Source organism: Phascolarctos cinereus, unplaced genomic scaffold (assembly GCF_003287225.1).
Source record: "Phascolarctos cinereus isolate Bilbo 61053 unplaced genomic scaffold, phaCin_HiC Scaffold_7;HRSCAF=346, whole genome shotgun sequence".
Taxonomy (NCBI): domain Eukaryota; kingdom Metazoa; phylum Chordata; class Mammalia; order Diprotodontia; family Phascolarctidae; genus Phascolarctos; species Phascolarctos cinereus.
In genome coordinates, this window is record NW_027556180.1 from 2,356,761 (window position 1) to 2,378,987 (window position 22,227).

The 22,227-nt window shown below is 42.7% G+C and overlaps 1 protein-coding gene and 1 pseudogene across 11 annotated transcripts in view; one reads left to right on the forward strand and one right to left on the reverse strand.

Annotated features, from left to right (window-relative positions):
• Positions 1 to 22,227, reverse strand: part of DLG1 (discs large MAGUK scaffold protein 1) — a 223,123-nt gene that overhangs the window by 186,588 nt on the left and 14,308 nt on the right. For all 11 annotated transcript variants that reach the window (XM_020964824.2, XM_078147262.1, XM_020964830.2 and 8 more), the window contains exon 3: positions 7,221 to 7,387. In XM_020964824.2, coding sequence (XP_020820483.1) covers positions 7,221 to 7,387 — 167 coding nt within the window. The remainder of the gene's footprint in view (positions 1 to 7,220; positions 7,388 to 22,227) is intronic.
• Positions 9,460 to 9,867, forward strand: LOC110193184 (large ribosomal subunit protein eL32 pseudogene; annotated as a pseudogene).

The following is a 22,227-nucleotide window of genomic DNA, read 5'->3' on the forward strand; positions in this document are numbered from 1 at the left end:
CGAGCAAACAAAGGCACAAAAAGAGTCAAACCATAAAATCTTACTTTGGTGACAAAGAAGATCAAAACATACAACCAGAAGAAGACAACAAAGTCAACGCTCCTACATCCAAAGCCTCCACGAAAAATATGAATTGGTCCCAGGCCATCGAAGAGCTCAAAAGGGATTTTGAGAAACAAGTAAGAGAAGTAGAGGAAAAACTGGGAAGAGAAACGAGAGTGATGCAAGAAAACCATGAAAAACAAGTGAACAGCTGGCTAAAGGAGACCCAAAAAAAATACTGAAGAAAATAACGCCTTAAAAAATAGAGAGGTAGATGAAAATTCTGGAGGCAAGAATTAAGAGGAGAACAGCTTAGGGAGCCAGGGGCACCACAGTGCAGAGCGCCAGGCCTGGGGTCAGGAAGATCCGAGTTCAAATCCAGCCTCAGACACTTCCTATCTTCTGGGTGACTCTGGAAGACTCTGGGCAAGACATGTAACCCTGTTGGCCTCTGTTTCCTCACCTGTAAAATGGGCTGGAGAAGGAAATGGCCAACCACTCCAGTATCTCTGCCAAGAAAACCCCAAGGGGGGGGTCCACAAAGAGTCAAATCTGACTGAAATGACTCAACAACAGCTTAAAACAGAAAAAGGCAAGTTTTACTCAAGAAACAGATTCTCTGCAAAGTAAAACAGATCAATCATAAATCGATGACACCAACAGATATTGTAATTCAATCAAATGACTGAAAAAAAGGTCAAGGAGAAATCACTTAAGAATCATTCGCAGTCAGTGTTGGAGGGGTTGTGGAATGATGAGGATGAGAATGAGGACGATGAAGAAGTCACCATTTACAGGGCAATCACTACTGTTCACTGGACACCGTTCAAAATGCTTCATAATAATTATCTCGCTTGGTCCAGGCACACTAGTACCTTGTTGGTGTCGCAAGTATTTTGCAAAGTAACATGAAACTGGGGGCAGCTAGGTGGTGCAGTGGATAGAGCACCTGCCCTGAAGTCAGGAGGACCTGAGTTCAAAGCTGTCCTCAGACCAAACACTTGACACTTACTAGCTGTGTGACCCTGGGCAAGTCACTTAACCCCAACTGCCTAAAAAACAAAAAAAAAGGTAATGTGAAATTATGTAAATAAAGTGACTAAAACGTCCCTACCCTTTCAACTGAAACTCCAGTACTAAGCTTATAACCAAAGGAAGACACCGATGAGAACAAAGTTCCCAAACATACCAAAACATTTTGCTGTAGCACTTTGGAAACAAAATAGATGCCCATAAATTGGGGAATGGTTAAACTGTAGTATATGAATGTAAATGGAATGTGACTGTACTGTAATAAGTGGTTTATGGGATAAATACAGAGAAGCACAAAAAGGTCTATAAGAACTGATACAGAATGAAGTCAACAGGGTCAAGAAAAAAAAAAAGACACAAAGCCTACAACAAAAATGTGAACGGAAGGACCACACACTCCCAAAATCAAAAGTAAACGTAACTGTATAATGGGTATCGTACTGCTTGCATTCTTAGGAAGGAGGAAGTGTGGGGGTAGGGGGGGAAGGACTCTGCTGGAGGAAGAGAATTTGGAATGGAAGTTTAAAAGATAAATGCTAAAAAACAAATAACATGTGTGTGTAAACACACTCAAAAGAAAATGTAACAAAATCATAAAAATCAATCATGACTTGAACAAAGAGACATGAGAGGACATCCCCAAATTTTCCTCTTCTGCAGGCAGAGGTTCACAGGTGTTACACGTTTGGGCATGTTTTTGGACTTTTTCAACATCTAGATCAGTTGTACTGACTCTTTTTACTCTTTAAAAAATACTATTTGTGCTCTAAATCATTACTGATTAGAGAAATGCAAATCAAAGCAACTCTGCAGTACCACATCACACCTGTCAGATTGGCCAACATGACAAAATAGGAAAATGATAAATGCAGCAGAAGATGTGGGAAAATTAGAACACTAATGTGTTGTTGGTGGAGTTGTGAAATGATCCAATCATTTTGGACAGCAATTTGGAACTATGCCCAAAGGGCTATAAAAATGTGCATACCCTTTGACCTGGCAATACCACTTCTAGGGCTGTATCCCAAAGAGATCATACAAATGGGAAAAGGACCCACACGTACAAAAATATTCATAGCAGCTCTTTCTGTGGCGGCAAAGAATTGGAAATTGAGGGGATGCCCATCCACTGGGGAATGGTTGAACAAGTTGTGGTATATGAATGTAATGTAGTACTATTGTGCTATAAGAAATGCTGAGCAGGCTGACTTCAGAAAGACCTGGAAAGATCTGTATGGTCTGTTGCTGAGTGAAGTGAGCAGAACCAGGAGAACGCTGTACACAGTACAGTGACATTGTGCAATGACTAAATTTGACAGACTTAGCCCTTCAGCAATACAAGGATCTAAGACATCTCCAAAGGCCTCATGATGGAAAATGCTATCCACATCCAAAGAAAGAACTATGGAGTTTGAATGCAGATCAAAGCAGACTCTTTGCTATTTTTTTTCCTTCTTTTTTTTTTTTATTTCCTCTTTCTTATGGTTCCTCCTATTGGTTCTAATTCTTACTTACAACATGAATAATATGAAAATATGTTTAATAGGAATGTATATGTATAGCCCATATCAGATTGCACTCCGTCTTGTGGAGGGGGAGAAAAATTTAAAACTCAAAAGCTTATGGAAGTGATGGTTGATAAATCAAATTAAATTAATTTTTAAAAATACTATTTGTTTTATGGGATGGTTTTATGGGAAGGGGAGGAATACTAGGGATAACTATGACGATATAAAGAAATTTGAAGAGATTAACAAAAGCTTACTTTTTAAAAAAAATTTTATTTTTTAAGTTTTAAATTTAATTTAAATTTTAAGAATTATCTGGTTCTTTGAAAACCCTGATTTAAAAAAAAACAAAAACAAAAACCTGGACATTGTATTTCAAGAAATCACAAATGAAAACTGTACAGATCTCTTAGAACTAGAGGGCAAAGCAATGATACAAAGAATCTACTCATCACTTTTTTTTAAATACAAATTTATTTATTTTTAGTTTTCAATATTTACTTCCACAAGATTCTGAGTTCCAAATTTTCACCCCATCTCACCCCTCCCCCACCCCAAGATGGCATGCATTCTGAATATCCCTTCCCCTAGTCTGTCCTCTCTTCTATCTCTCCCCCTCTTCTCTTACCCCCTTCCCCTTCTATTTTCCTGTAGGGCAGGATAGACTTCTGTACCCCATTTCCTGTATTTCTTATTTCCCAATTGCATGTGAAATCTTTTTTTTAAACATATGTTTTTAAAACTTTAGGTTTCAAATTTTCTCCCTTCCTCCCTCCCCCCCCACCCTCACTGAAAAGGCAAGCAACTCAATATAGGTTATACATGTGCAGTTATGCAAAACACTTCCATAGTAGACATGTTGTGAAAAACTAACTCTATTTCCCTTAATCCTATCCTGCCCTCCCATTTATTCTATTCTTTCTTTTGACCCTGTCCCTCCTCAGAAGTATTTGCTTCTGATTACCCCTTTCCCAATCTGCCCTCCTCTCTATCATCCCCTGCTCTCTTGTCCCTTCTCCCCCTATTTTCCTGTAGGGTAAGACAGATTTCCATACCCAATTAAATGTGTATATTCCCTCCTTAAGCCAAATCCTATGAGAATAAGATTCCCTCATTCCCTCTCACCTTCCCCTGTTTCCCCTCCACTGTGAGAGACTTTTCTTTTCTGTTTTTTTTGTGAGATAATTTACCCCATTCTACCTCTCCCTTTCTTCTTCTCTGAGTATAATCCTCTCTCATCCCTTAATTTTATTCTCCAGATGACCCCTTAATCTTCAACTCACCCTGTCCCTCTATCTATCTACTACATATAATTTTTTTCCTCAACTACCCTAATACTGACAAAGGTCTCATGAGTTATAAATATCATCTTTCCATGCAGGAATGTAAACAGTTCAATCTTAATAAGTCTCTTATGATTTCTCTTTCCTGTTTACCTCTTCATGTTCCACTGGAGTCCTGTATTTGAAAGTCAAATTTTCTATTCAGCTCTGGTCTTTTCATCAGAATGCTTGAAAGTCCTCTTTCACTGAATGACCATTTTTTCCCCTGAAGGATTATACTCAGTTTTGCTGGGTAGGTGATTCTTGGTTGTAATCCTATCTCCTTTGCCCTCTGGAATATTATATTCCATGCCCTGCGGTCCTTTAATGTAGAAGCTGCTAAATCTTGTGTTATCCTGATTGTGTTTCCACAGTACTTGAATTGTTTCCTTCTGGCAGCTTGTAATATTTTCTCCTTGACCTGGGAACTCTGGAATTTGGCTACAATATTCCTAGGAGTTTTCCTTTGGGGATCTCTTTCAGGAGGAGATCTGTGGATTCTTTCAATTTCTATTTTGCCCTCTGGTTCAAATATCAGGGCAGTTTTCCTTGATAATTTCTTGAAAGATGATGTCTAGGCTCTTTTTTTGATCATGGCTTTCAGATAGTCCAATAATTTTTAAATTCTCTCTCCTGGATCTATTTTCCAGGTCAGTTGTTTTTCCAATGAGATATTTCACATTATTTTCTGATTTTTCATTCTTTTGGATTTGTTTTACAGTGTCTTGATTTCTCATAAGGTCACTAGCTTCTAATTACTCTATTCTAATTTTTAAGGAAGTATTTTCTTCAGTAATCTTTTGGACTTCCTTTTCCATTTGGCCAATTTTCTTTTTAGGGCATTTTCTCCTCATTGGCTTTTTGGACCTCTTTTGCCATTTGGGTTAGGCTATTTTTTAAGGTGTTATTTTCTTCAGTATTTTTTTGGGTCTCCTTTAGCAAGCTGTTGACTTGTTTTTCATGATTTTCTTGCATCACTCTCATTTCTCTTCCCAGTTTTTCCTCTACTTCCCTTACTTGCTTCTCAAAATCCCTTTTGAGCTCTTCCAAGGCCTGGGACTGATTCATATTTTTCTTGGAGGCTTTGGATGTAGGAGCTTTGACTTTGTTGTCTTCTTCTGGTTGTATATTTTGATCTTCTTTTCACCAAAGTAAGATTATAGTCTGACTCTTTTTGCTGCTTGCTCATGATCCCAGCCAATTACTTGAGTTTTAAACTCTTTGTTAAGGTAAGAGTCTGCTTCCAATGTGGAGAATGTACTGTCCCAAGCTTCAGGGGTTTGTACAGCTGTTTTCAGAGATACTTGTAGGGACCTGTAAATTTTCAGTTCTTCCAAGGTATGATAAGGGGCGAGGTGTTTACTCCTTTCCTGGCCTGTGACCACAAGTATTCCTTTCTGTCCTGTAACTGTGAGGAGGGGTTCCTCTCCACAGCCACTACAAGCTCCACCAAGCCAGCGTTCCTCCTCACCCCAGCACCGCCGCCCAGAACTGTGACCCAGATCCAAACACGGGCAAAGCAAGAGATTCCTGCCTCAGCACTGGCAAAGAGATCCCTGCAATCCCTCTCTGATCAGCCACTGGATTCCCCCTCAGTCTGTGGGCCGAAGCTCGGGAAGCAGCTGCTCCCCCCGGCCAGGGCCACGCTCTTGGGGAATGGAGCTAAAACCCCGCCTTCCTCTCTGAGCACTGCAGAAACAGAGTTTTCCCACTGACCTTCTAAGTTGTCTTTGGCATTAGTGGATTGAGGAGTCTGGAAACCTCCACAGCTGCCCGCGATTCAGTCCTCTGAGGACTCTCCAGGTTCACCGTGGCCTGTGCTCCCAGCCCAGCGCCATACACCTTTCTGATCAGTCATGCAGGTTGTCTTGGGCTGGAAATTTGTTTCACTCTGTCTTTTTTGTGGGTTCTGCTGCTTTAGAATTTGTTTAGAGCCATTATTTATGGGTATTTAGAGGAGTTTGGGGGAGAACTCAAGGAAGTCACTGCTTTCGCTCCACCCTCCACTCATCACTTCTTGAAAGAAACCCCAAAAGTAACAGTCCCAATAATGTCATATTCAAAATCAGGCCTCCCACAACAAAGGAAAAACATTGCAAGCATCCAGAGACAAATAGTTCAAGCACCAAGAAACAAGAGTCAGGATCCCACAAGAGCTGGCAACTTCTACTAGTACAAGAAATAGAACATCTGAAACAGTAAAAGAGAGAGGGCTATAACAGAACAGTAAGCCCTGAAAAGCAGTATCGATGGTCCTCCGGGGGCCAAAAGGGCCCTGCTGCCCAAACTGAGGACTTCAAGCATTCCAGACTAAAAGACCAAGAGCTCAGAGAATCAAAGAAAGGCAAATTCACTCACGTCCCTACAAAACCTTAACACTGTCAAAGGATATTGGAGAAGCTTAGTAAGAAAAACAAAGGTCCTGGGAGGGGCTGGGTTCTGTTCTAAGGACTTTAAGAAGGAGAGAAAGGAATAAGGGTAAAAGGAATACATCAGCCTAGAAATGAGGAAGAAAGGCACGAAACTTGCTATTTTCCAAATGGAGGAAGGGCCTGGGAAAGGAGGCATTGGAGGAACCTCTCTCTTACCTAAAACAGGCAAAGGCAGGCTGAATACACACACAGAGTTTGGCACAGAACTATATCAAACTCAAGAGGAAAATAAGCTGGTACAGAGAGAGAGCCCTGCAAGGGAGGAGCATCCAGGAGAAGAAAGAGTCCCAGCTTGTTCTTTCCTCGTTGTCATTACCCCCCCCCAAAGAAAAAGAAAGGACACTGTTGTTTCTTTCCTAGAACACAGTACGGACTTCACAAATACTTAACTTGAAATACAAAAACTTACTATTCCTCTAGGTCACAAACCATTCAGAAATGGTTTACAATGGGGCGGCCAAAAGAATGGAGAGCTGGAACACCAAGAATCGGCTCAATTCCACTATCTTCTCTGTATCACCAAGACGCCGTTGCATGGTAGAGAAGACAAAGAGGCAGATTTGAGGCCTGCCTCTGCCATACGCTGACTCAGAGACCCTAGACAAGCCACCCAACGCTCCATGAGCAAGGCTCAGAGCAGGAACCAATCTAGCTTGGGTAGGTTTTCCTCGGCAGAAGCTTTATTCTACCAATGAAATGAAAGGTTCAGTCCAAATCCAAACACACACACACACACAACTATTCTAAAAAATTCACATTTATAAATGACCCAGCTCTTACAGGAATCAGTCTGAGAGAAAAAAAACTATTATAATAAAATTTGAAAACCTGGTAGTCTGGTTAAATGGACTTAAAAAAAACCCCACTCTTTTTAAAAATCTTACCTCTATACTTGGGCTAAGGCTACTGGGTGGTGTGTCTGTTGTCACAGTAGTACTTGGAAGGCTGGAAAATTCCCATGCATTCACAGGCCGGACTGGTTCAGACTGCTTTGCATGATCAACACATTTTGGGTTATCCAGTAAGGTCACTTCATAAAATTCTTGAATATCTAGAAATAGGAGAGAGAAATAAAGATATGTAATAACAGATCATTAAAGGAGATTATTTATTGTCTACATAACCTAAGCAATAGCACAAGAACATAGAAATAAAGAAACATTCTCACTCAGAAACAGTGACAAATGGTGGGCAGCTAGGTGACGCAGTGGATAGAGCACCGGCCCTGGAGTCAGGAGGACCTGAGTTCAAATCCAGCCTCAGACATATAACACTTACTAGCTGTGTGACCCTGGGCAAGTCACTTAACCCTCATTGCCCAACCAAGAAAAATTAAAGGTCCTCTGCCATTTTCTCATCAGGGCACAGAAGCACCTGCCTACAGGTTACTGAAGGCCCAACAAGTTTGTTTTCCATGGACCAGTCCAGTTAAGTATGGGCAAGGAACCAATGCACTAGGAAGCTGGTCAAGAGAACAGTAGGGGCTAAAAATGGCACCGTTTTCTGAATCTCAAAAACTTTCCACACAGCTGGAGGCCCCAGCCCCTAAATGTGAGTACCTAGAACTGAATCCTACACTGCTGACATTCTTACTCTAAACAAGATGGAAGAAACAAGAGGATAAAGGTCAGTGACGTGGGCAGATGTGGACAATTTGGAAGGTGGGTAGGGAGGGTGGGTGGGAGGGGAGACTGGAGGTAACAGTATAGGCAAGAGATGACCAGAGTCTGAAACAGGCCAGTGGCCTGGGGAGTAGAGAGCAAGCCTTGGCCACTGACTGGATCTGGGGGAGGAGGAGTCTGAGGATGGTTCTGAGGCTGTGAACCAAGGTGACCCAAAAGGTGTGGCCCTCCACACCTCCACAGGAAGGGTCAAAGGTTTTTAAGGAGAAGGGAGAAAGGCATTTTTGAAGGTAACTGGTAGAAAGAAAAGGATGGAGAGGAGGAATGATTCCGGCTACAGTCGGCTGAAAGTGAGAGGAAGAGAAAATAAGTGCTCGTTAAAAAAAAAATTAATTAAGGGACAGCTAGGTGGTACAGTAGATAAAGCACCAGCCCTGAAGTCAGGAGAACCTGAGTTCAAATCCAGTTTCAGACCAAACACTTAACACTAGCTGTGTGATCCTGGGCAAGTCACTTAACCCCAATTGCCTAAAAAAAAAAACAAAAAACAAAAAAATTTGATTAAAATAAATGAGTAAATTACCCAACCCACATTCCCCTATCTGACCAAGCCTTTTCCTTGCAGTTCTGCCCAGGCCTAACCTTCTATGCCCACACCTTTCAATGTATCTCAACTCAATGAACATGTATTAAGAGCCTACTATGTGCCAGGCACTGTGCTAAGCGCTGGGGATACAAAGGGAGGTAAAAGCCAGTACCTGCCTCATCTAACCTTCCAATCCCTTCACCCATCTGTGCCTGTCAGGTCATTCATTCATCAGCTCTGCACTCATTTCACTTTCCTCCCTTTCTAATCAAGATTCTATGGCTAGCAAAATGAAGGCCGCATCAAGTTCTGCTCATCTCCTGCCAAACCATAGCCCTGGAATACTCTCTCCGTCTGCTTCCTCTGCTCGGCTTCTAAACAGAGTTGGAGAAAGTCTCAGGACTGTGCTGGTCAAAGACAGGCAACTCAAACAGCCCCTCGAGGGATTAAAGCAATCCATTTATGTTCCTAACTGACTCTTGATCTCATTCCACCAGAAAGTGATTCCAAATATTCTCTTCTCTCCTCAAATCTTCCACACCTTGCTCTTCCCCCACCCACCTACCCACAAGACTAGGACCCTGAGAAAATGAGGTGATTTGACAGGGGCCCCCTCCTCTGTCCTCTCCATCCCCAAATCCACTGGCATTAGCTCTCACTCTCTCCTCCTTTCCTCCAGACTGACAAAGAGGATGCCTTCTCCTCCACTTCTCTACATGTCCCCTCCAGCTTTCTCCAGCGAAATGCAATGTCAATCATACTCATTCTTTCTCCTTCTCCCTCTCTTCTCTGATCCCCCATCTCCAACCCTTTCCCATCTGCTAGCTGCGTTTCTACTGCCTCCAAACAGAAGCATCTTCCCCATCTTTAAAAATCCTTCACTGAGTGGAGGGCTGCTATCTCTTCGCCAGTGCCATGCCTGCCCTCAGACCTCTCATAAAGCCTAAAATCCTCAAGAAGTGGACCAAGAAGTTCATCCGGCACCAGTCTGACAGATACGTCAAGATCAAAAGAAACTGGCATAAACCAAGAGGCACTGACAACAGGGTGCGAAGACGATTCAAGGGCCAGATCTTGATGCCCAATAATGGTTATGGAAGTAATAAGACGACCAAACACACGTTACCAAGTGAATTCAGGAAGGTTTTGGTATACAATGTCAAAGAGCTAGAAGTGCTTCTGATGCGCAAGAAATCTTCCTGTACCGAGACTGTTCACAATGTGTCCTCCAAGAATCAGAAAGTCATTGTTGAGAGAGCGGCTCAGCTAGCCATCAAAATTACCAATCCAAATGCTAGACTGAGGAGTGAAGAAAATAAGTAAAATACTTTGCACATTTTTATTTGTGTTAAAAAAAAAAGCTTCCGATTACTACCAAAAAAAAAAACCCCTTCACTAGACTCAATTATTCCCTGAATCCCCATGTATCCCTTTTCTCTTAGCTGCCAAACTCCTTGAAAACTGTCTACACTCACTGCTTCTCACATCCTCCTCATCCCTTTATATTCTGCCTGACATTGAAATCTTACAAAGATCCGTTCACTGCCAAGCCAGCCTGTCTCTTCTAGGTCCTCATTCTTCTCAACCTTCTGCACCATCTACCACTGCGGACCAACCCTGCACCCCCCCACACACACCCAGCCCCAGTCCTTGTGGACAGTCTCTCCTCTTTCAGGAAACTTCTCTCTCCCGGTTCTCCCACTGGTCTTCACAGCTCTTTGCTGACGATCTTGGCTGGTAAATCATGCCCAGATGTCCCCAAGGTTCTATCTGAGGCCCTCTTCTACTTCCACATCCTCTCTCAGCAATCTCATGAGTTCTCAGGTGTCTCACCATCATTTCCAGGCTGCAGGTTCCCAGATCTCCACACCCAGCCAGAGTCTCTCCCTAGAACTTAAGTCTCATTGCCCATTGGACATTTCAACCCAGATATCCCAGAAATATCTCAACCTCAACACCTCAAATTCCGCATTAATTTTCCTTTTTACTGATATTATTATGGTTAGACCAGGGATTCTTTTTTACTTTTTATAAGCATTTATTTTCTCTCCCTCCCCATACCATTTAAGAAAAAGAAAACCCTCAAGACAAATATGCACAGTCAAGGAAAACAAATTCCCTAATTCACCACACCCACAAACCAGTGTACCTCCTTCTGCATTGTGAGTCTATCCATCCTCTGTCAGAACGCCACCAGCACACTTCACCTCCCACCCATAGAAGGAGAATTTGTGACCATGCTGTTCAGAGCTCTAAAGTTTACCCAAGTTGTTCTTCTTTATCATGTTGTTCACATATAAACTGCTCTTCTGGTTGTGCTACTTGGTTTTCTTCAGGTCATCCCAGTTTTCTTTAAACTATTTCATCAATTCTTATGTGAAGTAATAATACCCCATGACATACATAGCAAAATGTGCATAGCAAAATTCCCCAACAGGTAAGAACTCCCCTGATTTCCAGTTTTTTGCTACTAATAAAAATTTCTATAAATGTTTTTATACATCACCATCCCCTTACTCTTTCTTTGACCTCTTGGGAGCATAAGCCTAGTCATGATATCACTAGATCAAAGGGTATGCATAGCTTGGTGGCTTCTGAGGCATAGCTCCTAAATGACTGCTCTCCGGGATGGCTAGAACTGACAGGGCATTATCATGTCCATTTTCCCATAATCCCTCCAGCACTGGTTTTCTTTTTGGTCAGCATAGCCAGCTTCACAGTAGAACCTCACAGATGCTGTAATGAGAGTTTCTCTCCTTATTAGTGAGTTGGAGCATTTTTTCACACAGTTGCTGATAGCATCAATTACTTCCTTTGAGTGCTGCATCTTCATATCCTTTACCTTGCTTTCCAGTTTTCACAAGAGTTTTGCAGAATAATGACTCCTTACACCAGTAATTGCCTAAAGGCAGTAGCTAGGCAGCACAGTGGGCCTAGAGTCTAAAAGACTGGAGTTCAAATCTGGCCTCAAACACTTACTAGTTGTGTGACCCTAGGCAAGTGGCTTAACCTCTGTTTGCCTCCATTTCCCCAGATGCAAAATAAGGAAAAAAATATTTACAAAGTGAGAATAAATAGGAAATAATTAGCAGAGGCAAGATACTGCAATTAAGAGAGGTTGGGGAAGGCTTCTTGTAGAAGGGGGTATTAGTTGGGATTTAAAGGAAGCCAGAGAGGTGCCTAGTGGGACCAGAGGAAGGAAAGCATTCCAGGCATGGGAGGGAAGGACAAGAGGGCTTTCAGAGAGTAGAGAAGGACTTAAGGCAGGCAGACCCAGCAGCAAATATTGCAGCGGCGCAGGTATGCAGCGAGGAGGCCCTGCACCAGGGTGGAGGCAGAGGATAGAAGAGGGTGTATTCAAGAGATGGTGCACTTGGCAGGCCTTGGCACCATACTGGATGTGAGGGGTGAGAAAAAGTGAGGAATACAGGATGACCCCTAGGTTGGAAGCCTGTGGAATTGGGAGGACGATGTTGGTCTCTACAGAAATAGGTAAGGCTGGAGCAAGGGAGGGTTTAGGAAGAATCAGAATGAGTTCTCTTCTGGTTATGCTGAGCGTAAGATGTCTACTGTAGAAAAAGAAAAAAAAAGAAATTTACATAACTATTATATATTTAAAGGAATAGCAAGGTGTACATAATAGATTTGCAGTTTCATGTGCAATCATCTTTTTTGGTTTTTTACTATACTTTGTTATGGAAATGCTTGTTTTATGGAATAATTGTGGGAGGAAAAAAAAGATGTCTACTGGACATCCAGTTCAAGATGTCAGAAAACCATTTGGAGATGCAAAATTCAAGGTCAGCAGAAAATTCAGGACAAGATAGGAAGATCTGACAATCACCAGCATAGAGATGGTAATTAAATCCAAGAGAGTTAATGAAATTACCAAGTGAAGTGGTACAGAAGAAGAATAGAAGAGGGCCCATGACGGACCTGAGGGACACCTACAATTAGAGGCTACAACCTGGAGGAGCATCCAGGAAAGGAGAGAGAAGAGAGGTCAGAGAGGGTCAGAAGCCAGACTGTAAGAAGTTAAGCACAAGGAGAGGAAAGGCAGTGGAGGGGCCGAGTGTAGACACCTTCTCAGGGAGTTTAGCCACAAAGGGCAGAAGAGACATAGGATGATGTTAGCAAGTGTGAAAAGATCCCACAGAGGGTTCTATCAGAATGTGGGAGATTCCCAGCAGAGTAGGAGACACTGAAGTGAGAGTGAAGATGACAGAGGGGGCAATCTGCTGGAGGAGATGGGCTGGAAGGGGATCCCATGTGCAGGCAGAGGTTGGCCTTGGTAGGGAGTGAGGCCACTTCATCACGTGAGACAGGGGAGGAGGAAGAGAGGGGTGGAAGGCACGTGAGTGAAGGAGATGAGGAAAAGAGGACAAGGGGGAGCTCATGGTGAATGGTCTCAATTTTCTTCTGTAAAATACAAGGCCAGGGCCTCAACTGAGAGGAGGGGGAGAGGGAGCTGGAGGAGGTTTGAGGAGAAATGAGAAGGTCTGGAAGAGCCTCAGTGGACAGTGAGATGCTGAGCTAATTCAGGACGAGTAAAAGGATTGCCTCACAGCAGTGAGGGCCCATATGAGGTTGTGAAACATAAACTTGTGCTGACCCAGTCAAAACAATTGCATGATTTTCTCTTCCTTCATTCAGCAGTGTGCAGGAGCAAAGGTGACAAATGCTGCAAGCGACCCAAAGCTGAGGCGTGGCTGGGTGCATTCAGGGATAGGATAAAAGGGTGAGAGATTCAAGAGAATACAGTATAGGGCTGGACTGGTTCACCAAGGCATCAAGATAGGTTGCAAGAGTGGCTAGTGAAGGGGAGGTGGCCTGGGAGAGAATCATCTGGAGGGATTAGAGGTCACAGTGAGGACAAAAAGTAGGGTTATGTAAGTAAGGGCTGAGAGTGAGAAGAAAAGCCAATAAATGATGGTCAGATAAGGGGATTTCAGAATTCTTGATCCTGGAAGTGGTACAAAGTGATGGCAAGATCTAGGATATGCTCATCTGTCTTTGGGGAGCTGAGCAGTCAAGGAATTGGAGGAAGACTCAGTCCCCTAGCCTGAGTTAGAAAGGAGATGAAAATTGTGACCACTCTCCCAATCTTGCATTTCTACCTCCACATCTCTCTCCTGCAGCCTTTTCTTTCAAGCCCTCAACAGCCCTCAGCTGTCTCCACTACAATCAGTCTCTGTACACATCTGACCACGTCACTCCCCTACTCAGTCTTCAGTGGCTTCCTATGGCCTCGCCCTTCTGACCTCTACCATCCGACCAAACAGATGGGCTTTGTGTTGCTCAAAAACAGCATGCCACCTCTCCTGTCTGTGCCTTTGCGTTTTCCATCCCCCCAATCATGGAATCCCTCCCTGTATCGCTCTGAGACACAGCCCAAGCACCAGCTCCTCCAGAAAGCTCTCTCTCCCAAATGACCCTGTATTTAACTACTTTGTATGTATTTACTCTATGTGGTGTAGACTGATACAAGTATATCTGAAGGTAAGTTCTTCTCAGATGAAGAAATTAAAGCCATCTGTAGTCATATGAAAAAATGCTCTGAATCACTACTGATTAGAGAAATGCAAATCAAAACAACTCTGAAATACCACATCACACCTATCATACTGGCCAACATGACAAAACAGGGAAATGATAAATGTTGGAGAAGATGTGGGAAAATTGGAGCACTAATGCATTGTTGGTGAAGTTGTGAAATGATCCAACTATTCTGGAGAGTAATTTGGAACTATGCCCAAAGGGCTATAAAAATGTGCATACCCTTTGACCTGGCAATACCACTTCTAGGGCTGTATCCCAAAGAGATCATACAAATGGGAAAAGGACCCACACGTACAAAAATATTTATAACAGCTCTTTCTGTGGTGGCAAAGAACTGGAAATTGAGGGGATGCCCATCAATTGGGGAATGGCTGAATAAGTTGTGGTATATGAACGTAATGGAATACTATTGTGCTATAAGAAATGATGAGCAGGCAGACTTCAGAAAGACCTAGAAAGACTTGTACGGACTGATGCGGAATGAAGTGAGCGGAACCAGGAGAACCTGTACACAGTAACAGCACCATTGTTCGATGACCAACTGGGCTCTTCTCAGCAATGCAAGGATCCAAGACAATTCCAAAGGACTCATGATGGAAAATGTTACCCACATCCAGAAAAAGAACTGATGGCATCTGAACGCAGATGGAAGCATACTACTTTCACTTTATCTTTTTCATGGATTTTTCCTTTTGGTCTGTTTCTTCTTTCACAACATGACTAACATGGAAATATGTTTTACATGATTACACATGTATAACCTATATCAAATTGCTTACCATTTTAGGAAGAGGGCTAGGGAGAAAAATTTGGAACTCAAAATTTCATAAAAACGAATGTTAGAAACTATCTTTATATATAATTGGAAAAAATAAAATACTATTAAAAAAAGACAGCGAGTTTCTCTCAGAGGGTGTTTATTTTATTCTTAGTATTTATAGCCTTTGTGACCAGAACAATCTCTGACACACCAGGAGGCTTTTAATAAAATGGGGACTGGCTGAAAGACAGGGAGTTCACAAGGGATGACCTCAACTTTTTCAGTGAAATGTTTGGTGAGGTGATCTACAAAGAGGGAGGATTATCAGGCAGGTGGCCTGAAGAAAGAAAAGTTTTGGACTCTGAGGGAAGCGGGACAGTGACTAAAGGACTGGTTTGTGGCAGCGAGGGTCTGGTTGAGAATACCTAACAAATCTGCAGAAGATCCAGTCAGAACAGGTGGTGATTTCCTCCCTCTGGGTTCAGCAGCAGGCAGAGAAGAGGAAAGAAAGCAATACTGGGAGAAATCCATGGCTGGAAGGCAAGCAGGAAAGCAAGCCCTATTAAGCCCCTACTATTGTGCCAAGCCCTTTGCTCTAAGCACTTTACAATTATTATCTCATCTGATCCTCACAACTGAGAGGCAGGTGCTAGTATTCCCGATCTTACAGATGAGGAAACTGAGGCAGACAGAGATGAAGTGGCCTGCCCAGGGAAGTGGAACTGAACTCAGGTCTTTCTAAGTCCAGGCCCAGCCTTCTATCCACTGCACCACACAGCTGCCTCTGGCTGGAGTCCAGTAAGACAAGAGAACAAGGAGTTCAAGGATACTCTTCACCCAACCAAAAGTCTAGCTTAACATCTTACCTGTCTTACCTTTCCCAGGTGCAACAGAAACTCCTTCATAAAGTGTACTGTTGTTATGTTGTGTGGGAAGACAGCAGCTGTTAGGATCTAGAGGAGCCCAAATCCCCTACAAATAGCCCAGTAAGGCTTAAATATGCATTAGTTACAAAAAGAAATAATGAGCATCAGCTGTTAAGACCCTTCTGTCCAGCCCAGGGCTGCACGAATCCTGCAGAAACCGTGAAGCAGGCAAACCAAGGCTGGTGAAAGGAAGAGCTGAGGCAGTCAGAGGGGGCCTGTGAAGAGTGAGGAGGGGCTCCACTGGAGCCCAGCAAGGAGATGGCCCTAAAGCCAGTGGCAAAAGAAGGGCCCTACATGCAGATGAACCCCTTGGAAAAGCCCCAGGAAAGAACTGAATAGGACAGGGAGGGGCCCAGGAGCCTAGCTGAAAAAGGTAAGCCTTAGGCAACACCCAGCACGGGTGCAGCTTGGAGCCCCCTTGCCAGCCCAGGGGAGGCCCCAGCAAGAAGGGAGGACCCCAGAAAGAGCCAAACTCAGGGGCAGCCCAGAAGCTGGCCAGAGCTGAGCCCTGCAACAAAAGAAAGGGAGAGAAGGGCCCATGGGGCCCACTGAGGGGGGGGGGAAATGCCCCCAAGTTTCTGGGCAGCAGGGGAGTGGCAACCACAAGCGATACAGTCCTCAATCTGATGATATCAAGAGTCCCATTAAATGTGAAAATAACTTGTTTGCTTTAAAGCTGGGTCAGGGATACTGGTCTTGCCTTGTTATCTTCTATTTTCCTTCAAGTGGCTGAGGGCAAAGGGTGTAAAGGCCCCTTTCGACCACGGTGTTCTAGGATGTCCAAAGTCAAAGGAATCTGCTGGGTGGGGGAGAATTTCCTGTTCAGTAACTGAGAACACTCCCTTCGATCAGGCTCACTCTGGTGGATCTGATGACAAACCCTGCAGCCTCAGGCCCAGCTTCCCTAAGATAATACAAAGCATGTCCTCCATCACCAGGAAGTTTACTAACATGATTCGGTATTTTCCAGTCCTCCTGAGAGGAGTGACCACAAAAAGAACTGGTAACAACATCAGAATTAAGCAACAAGGCGATGAACAAAATGGAAAACACATCATGAGTATGATAAAGCAAATGGTTTTGCAAAAAGCATCCGCGGTCCCATCGTTGACAATTTTTTCATTCCAAAGATTAAGTGGGGAAGGAGGAACACCAGATAGTATCAGGATAAAGCAAAACAAAAAGGTTTTCAGATACACTGCTCTCACATGAAACAATGAGGGGCAGGTTTTACATGGGCACCATGTATCCAAGCATCTTTTTCTCTGATCTGGATTAAAGTTGGGGTGTTCAGCAATACTTGCAACGGGCCTTCCCAGGTAGGCTGAGTTCCACTGTCTGCTGGACACCTCATCTCCCATGTGAAAATCATTTAGTGGCGAAGTGCAAGGGCCCAGACTGTACTGCAGCCCCCACCCCACCCTAGGTTGTGAGTGTCTCTTAAGTCTACTTTGCAGTTCCTGAGCTGAGAAGAATGCTGGGATGAAGAGGAAGTCCAAGCTCTAGGTGAGTCTTCCACAAAGAAGTCACTCAAGGGGGCTGTAGAGTTCTTATGAAAGTAAGGCTGTCCAGGGGGAAGGAGTCCCCTCTCAACCTCCTATCTGGCCTCCCCCAAAAAAACTCACGAGTGGCTTTGTGATAACTGAACAAATTCCAACCTATTAGATTTATTAGCAAGACACAGCACAGAGAAGCAAATAAACACAGTAGTACTGTGCTCAATAAACTCAAGAGGCTGAGTTACTGGGGGAACGACTCACTACTTGACAAAAACTACTAGGAAAACCCTGAAGACGGTTGGCAGAAATTAGATATAAACCAACATTTCAAACTATATACCAAGGTGAACTCCACCGGATCCATGACATATATAAAAGGTGAGAAGCAGTAGAGGAGCAAGGAAGAAAGACACAGGTACTGGAGTGAAGAAGAGCTCATGAACCAACATGGCAGACGCAGGCCCGGGACAGCCAAAACAGAGATCTTTCCTGTTAAAGCCTCCTCCCTCCTGCAGCCTTCCCTATAACTGCAGAGGGACACCCCCACCTCAGGCTAGCACCCTAGGAGTCATCCTGGACTCCTCACTCTTTCTCACCCCCCATATCCAAGCTGTTGCCAAGGCCTGGTGATTTTACCTTTAAATACCTGGTTTATTTTACCTCTGCAACATCTCTGGAATACATCGCCTTCTCTCCTCTGACACGGGTTCTATGGTGCAGGCCCTCATCATCTCACACCCACACTACTGCAATAGCCGCTGGGAGGGTCTGCCCACCACAAGTCTCTCCTTCTAATTCATCCTCCCTTCAACCACCAAAGCACAGGCCCGACCACGGCACCCCGCACACACTCAGTAAACGCCAGGGGCTCCCCATCACTTCTCTGTTTGGCATTCAAAGCCCTTCACCAGCTCCTCCTCCCTTTCCAGGTTTGTGCACCTTCCTCCCCCTCCCCTACTCTTCCACCCAGCGACCCCGGCCTCCTGCCTGTTCCACCTCTCAGCTCTGAGCCTTCTCTCTGGCTGTCCCCTTGCCTGGAACCCTTTCCCTCCTTCTCTCTGACTGCTGACCTCCCTGGCTTCCTCTGAATTCCTAACTAAAATCCCATCTTTTACTGGGAGCTGCTTTCCCTCTGTTAATGGTTTCCTATTTATCTTGGCTTGCTCTGTGTCTGTTTGCACGCTGTCTCCCCCGGGTTAGACTGTGAGCTCCCTGAGGGCAGGGGCTGTCTTTTGCCTCTTTCTGCATCCTCAGCAGTGCCTGGCACACAACAGGTACTTAATAAGTTTTTATTGACTGATCACATAGGATAAAATGGACAATTTTATGTTAGTATTATTTTTTATTTTTAAATAATATTTCCCCTAATTACATGAAAAACAATTTTTGACATTCACTGTTTTTTTTAAGGTGTGAGTTCCAAAATCTATCCTTCCTTCCCTGCTCCCTGAGATAGTAAGTAATATGATATAGGTTATAAATGTGCAATTATGTAAAATATTTTCATATTAGTCATTTTACGCATGAAAACTCAAACAAAAAGAAAAAAAGAAAGAAAAGTGAAAAGCAATATGTTCCAGTCTGTATTCAGACAACATCAATTCTTTCTCTGGAGGCAGACAGCATTTTTCATCGATAAGTCCTTTGGAATTGTCTTGGATCACTGTATTGCTGAGAAGAGCCCAGTCTATTAAAGTTGGTCATCGAACAATGTTGCTGTTACTGTGTACAGTGTTCCACTGGTCCTGCTTACTTCCCTTTGTATCAGTTCATGTCTTTCCAGGTTTTTTTCTTTTAATCATCCTGTTCATCATAAAATGAACAATTTTGATCATAAAAAATGTAAAAGTGTTTCAACAAACAAAACCCAATGCAGTTTCAGTTAGAAGGGAAACAAATATGGGGAGGGGGGATCCCTTTTCATCAAGTTTCTCTGATAAAGGTCTCGAATTTAAGACACTGGGAACTGATTCAAATGTGTAAGGCTGAGGGCTATTCCCCAGTGGATAGTCAAAGGATATGAACGTGGAATTTTCTAAAGAAATCCAAGCTGTCAGAATGGCTTCAAAGCACACTGGTCTGCATGCCTGGCCTGACAACCCTTCCTGTACCTCACTAGTTTCTCTTTAAACTACTGTTTTTGGTCCTTCGTTTTCAAAGAGGACAATGACATCATGGGCGTAGTGAAGGACTTGGCTTCAAAATACTGAAACTGAATTCACATGTACCAAAATATTTGTGGCAGCTCTTTTTGTGGTGGCAAAAAATGGGAAACTGAGGGGATGCCCATCAGTTGGGGAATGGCTGAACAGGTCACGGTCTACGAATGTAATGGAATACTACTGTGCTGTAAGAAATGATGAGTAGGCTAACTTCAGAAAAACCTGGAAAGACTTGTATGGACTGATGCTGAGTGAAGTAAGCAGAACCAGAACACTGTACACAGTAACAGCCACACTGTGAGATTACCAATGTTGATAGACTTAGCTCTTCTCAGCAATGCAGTGATCTAAAACAACTCCAAAAGACTCAAGATGGAAAATACTATCCACATCCAGAGAAAGAACTATGGAGTTTGAATGCAGATCAAAGCACATTATTTGCTCTTTTTTGTGCTTTTTTTTCCTTTCTCGTGGTTTTTCCCTTTTGCTCTGATTCTTCTTTCACAACACAACTAACGTGGAAATATGTTTGATATGATTGTGCATGCATAGCTTATATCAAATTGCATGCTGTCTTGGGAAAGGGGGAAAGAAGGGGAGAATCTTATAAAAGTGAATGCTGAAAACTAAAAATAAATAAACTAAAAAACAAAAAAAATTAATAACAAAATGCTGAAACTGAGCTTTCACCAAAAGCTCTAATTGCTAACATCAGAATACAGCCTTCCATTAACCTTAGCAATAAATTTGTTGGAAATCAAAGAGAACCTAACAGTTGGAAATATCACTTTGGGTTGAGGGAAAGGAAAGATTTTAGAAATACTTCTAAAGAATACAATCCTGATTTGAAATGGAAATCATTTTCAAATCCTACAAAATAAATTCCAAAAAGCATGAAAAATTTCTCTGAAATGAAACAGGACAAACTAAAAATTTTAGAAAAATAAAATTATCTGAGACTATTTTCAAAGTATTTGTATGACAGCTTCTTAACATCATGTAATCAAAGCTATTTTAGGTTTTGTGATCTCTAGCCTTTGTTTGGTTAAATATTCTCCCCCAGCCATGACTGTGAAAAGAATTTCCCTTTTTTTCCCTCTTAAATGAAGAAACATTGTATATGTGGGTCACGTATCCAAATTAAAATTAGTACAGTGTATGGTATATGGTGGAAGACGAAGCTGGTCTTAAAATCCATGACTCAGCTAAAAGAACGGTGACTCTGCCATCTCAATCCCATCCCTGCGCTAACACCTGGGTAGCCTGGAACAACTTCTTCCCTCTCCCTGGGTCTCAGCTGCTTCACCCATCAAAGCAGGGGAGTGCTCCTGGCAGCTCTAAGCTATCATTCGAGGGTCCTATTTTTTGCCAAACAGCTTTCCATTGGAGTACTTGTCAAATCCTCAGTGCTGTTCAGTTTATCAAATACTGGAGCACTAAGTTTGATCATTTCTGATTCTGCTTATCTAGATAGTTCTAGCTATCTATTTTTCAAACCAGTATAAAATACTGAATACTGATTAAGTTTTATTAGTGCTAATCCCCTTTCATTACTAGTCTCCTTTGTCCCTTCCAATGAATTTTATTGTCTACATAAGGTAACTTCTTAGGTATTCATCCAAAACTCTATGTCACCAAAGGTATAAGCTTCATCTTTATAATGGTACGGCTTAACCATGAGCAATGAGTAGTCATCCAATTAGGTGTCTTCTACTATCTTTGTAAATAACATTTTGTAGTTGTATGCATAAAAGTCTTTGAGTACATCTTGGAAGACTGCCATCTCCCCCCACCCCAATAGTTTCTGTACTTTAAATATAATGTCTCTACTATTTCCTCTTAGTTTCTGTAATTGTTATATATAATACATGATTATTTCTGTTAATTTATTTTGTATTCTGCCACTTTACTAAAGCTATTGTCCTAAATTCTTTCCTAATTTTCCAAGGTTTTCTAATTAAACCAACTTGTTGGATACAAACAGTGACAATGATGCTGTTCCCCTTGGAAAGAATGAAGAAAAAAGTATTTATTAAAAGCTTACATTCTAAGAGGGGAGACAAGCCCTATAGGGGAATGACAGAGAGCCAGGGAAGTGAGTTACTGAACAGAACGGCGCTTCACTAGCCTTTCTAGAACCTTGTCAAAGAGCATCACAGGGAAGATTTAAGAGAAGAATCAGCACAACAGGGTCGTTTACAGCAGTGATTTCCAGTAAGGGGTTTGCAATGATGATGGTCCAAGGGGCTCAAACTAAAAATTCTTTAATGGTGCCTTAGGAAAGCAGCTGGGTAGTATGGTAGACAATACTGCACCCAGAGTCAGGAAGACCTCAGTTCAAATCCAGCCTCGGATACTTACAAGCTGTGTGTCCCTGGACAAATCATTTAATCTATCTGCCTCAGTTTCTTCAACTATAAAATGGGGGTGATAATAGGACCTACTTCCCATTGTTGTTAGGATCAAATGAGACATTTGTAAAGTACCTGGCACACTGCCTGGCTCTGAGTAGTAATAGGCATTTAATAAATGCTTGTTCCTTTCCTTCTGAAGTAAGTAACTGCCTAACTAATTTATGAATATAGTTTTCCTGTTACAACTATGTGCATGGTGGAAGTGTGTTAGGTTTATTTCCACAGCAATTCAGAATCCATTATGATCATACACATGATTTGGGGGATTTCAGCGTTCCTGCAGAAATTACATCTCACTTCCAACTAAGTCCATCCTGTTCTTGTAGTTTCTCAATCTGTCATCAAATTGTTTCCAAACTACCA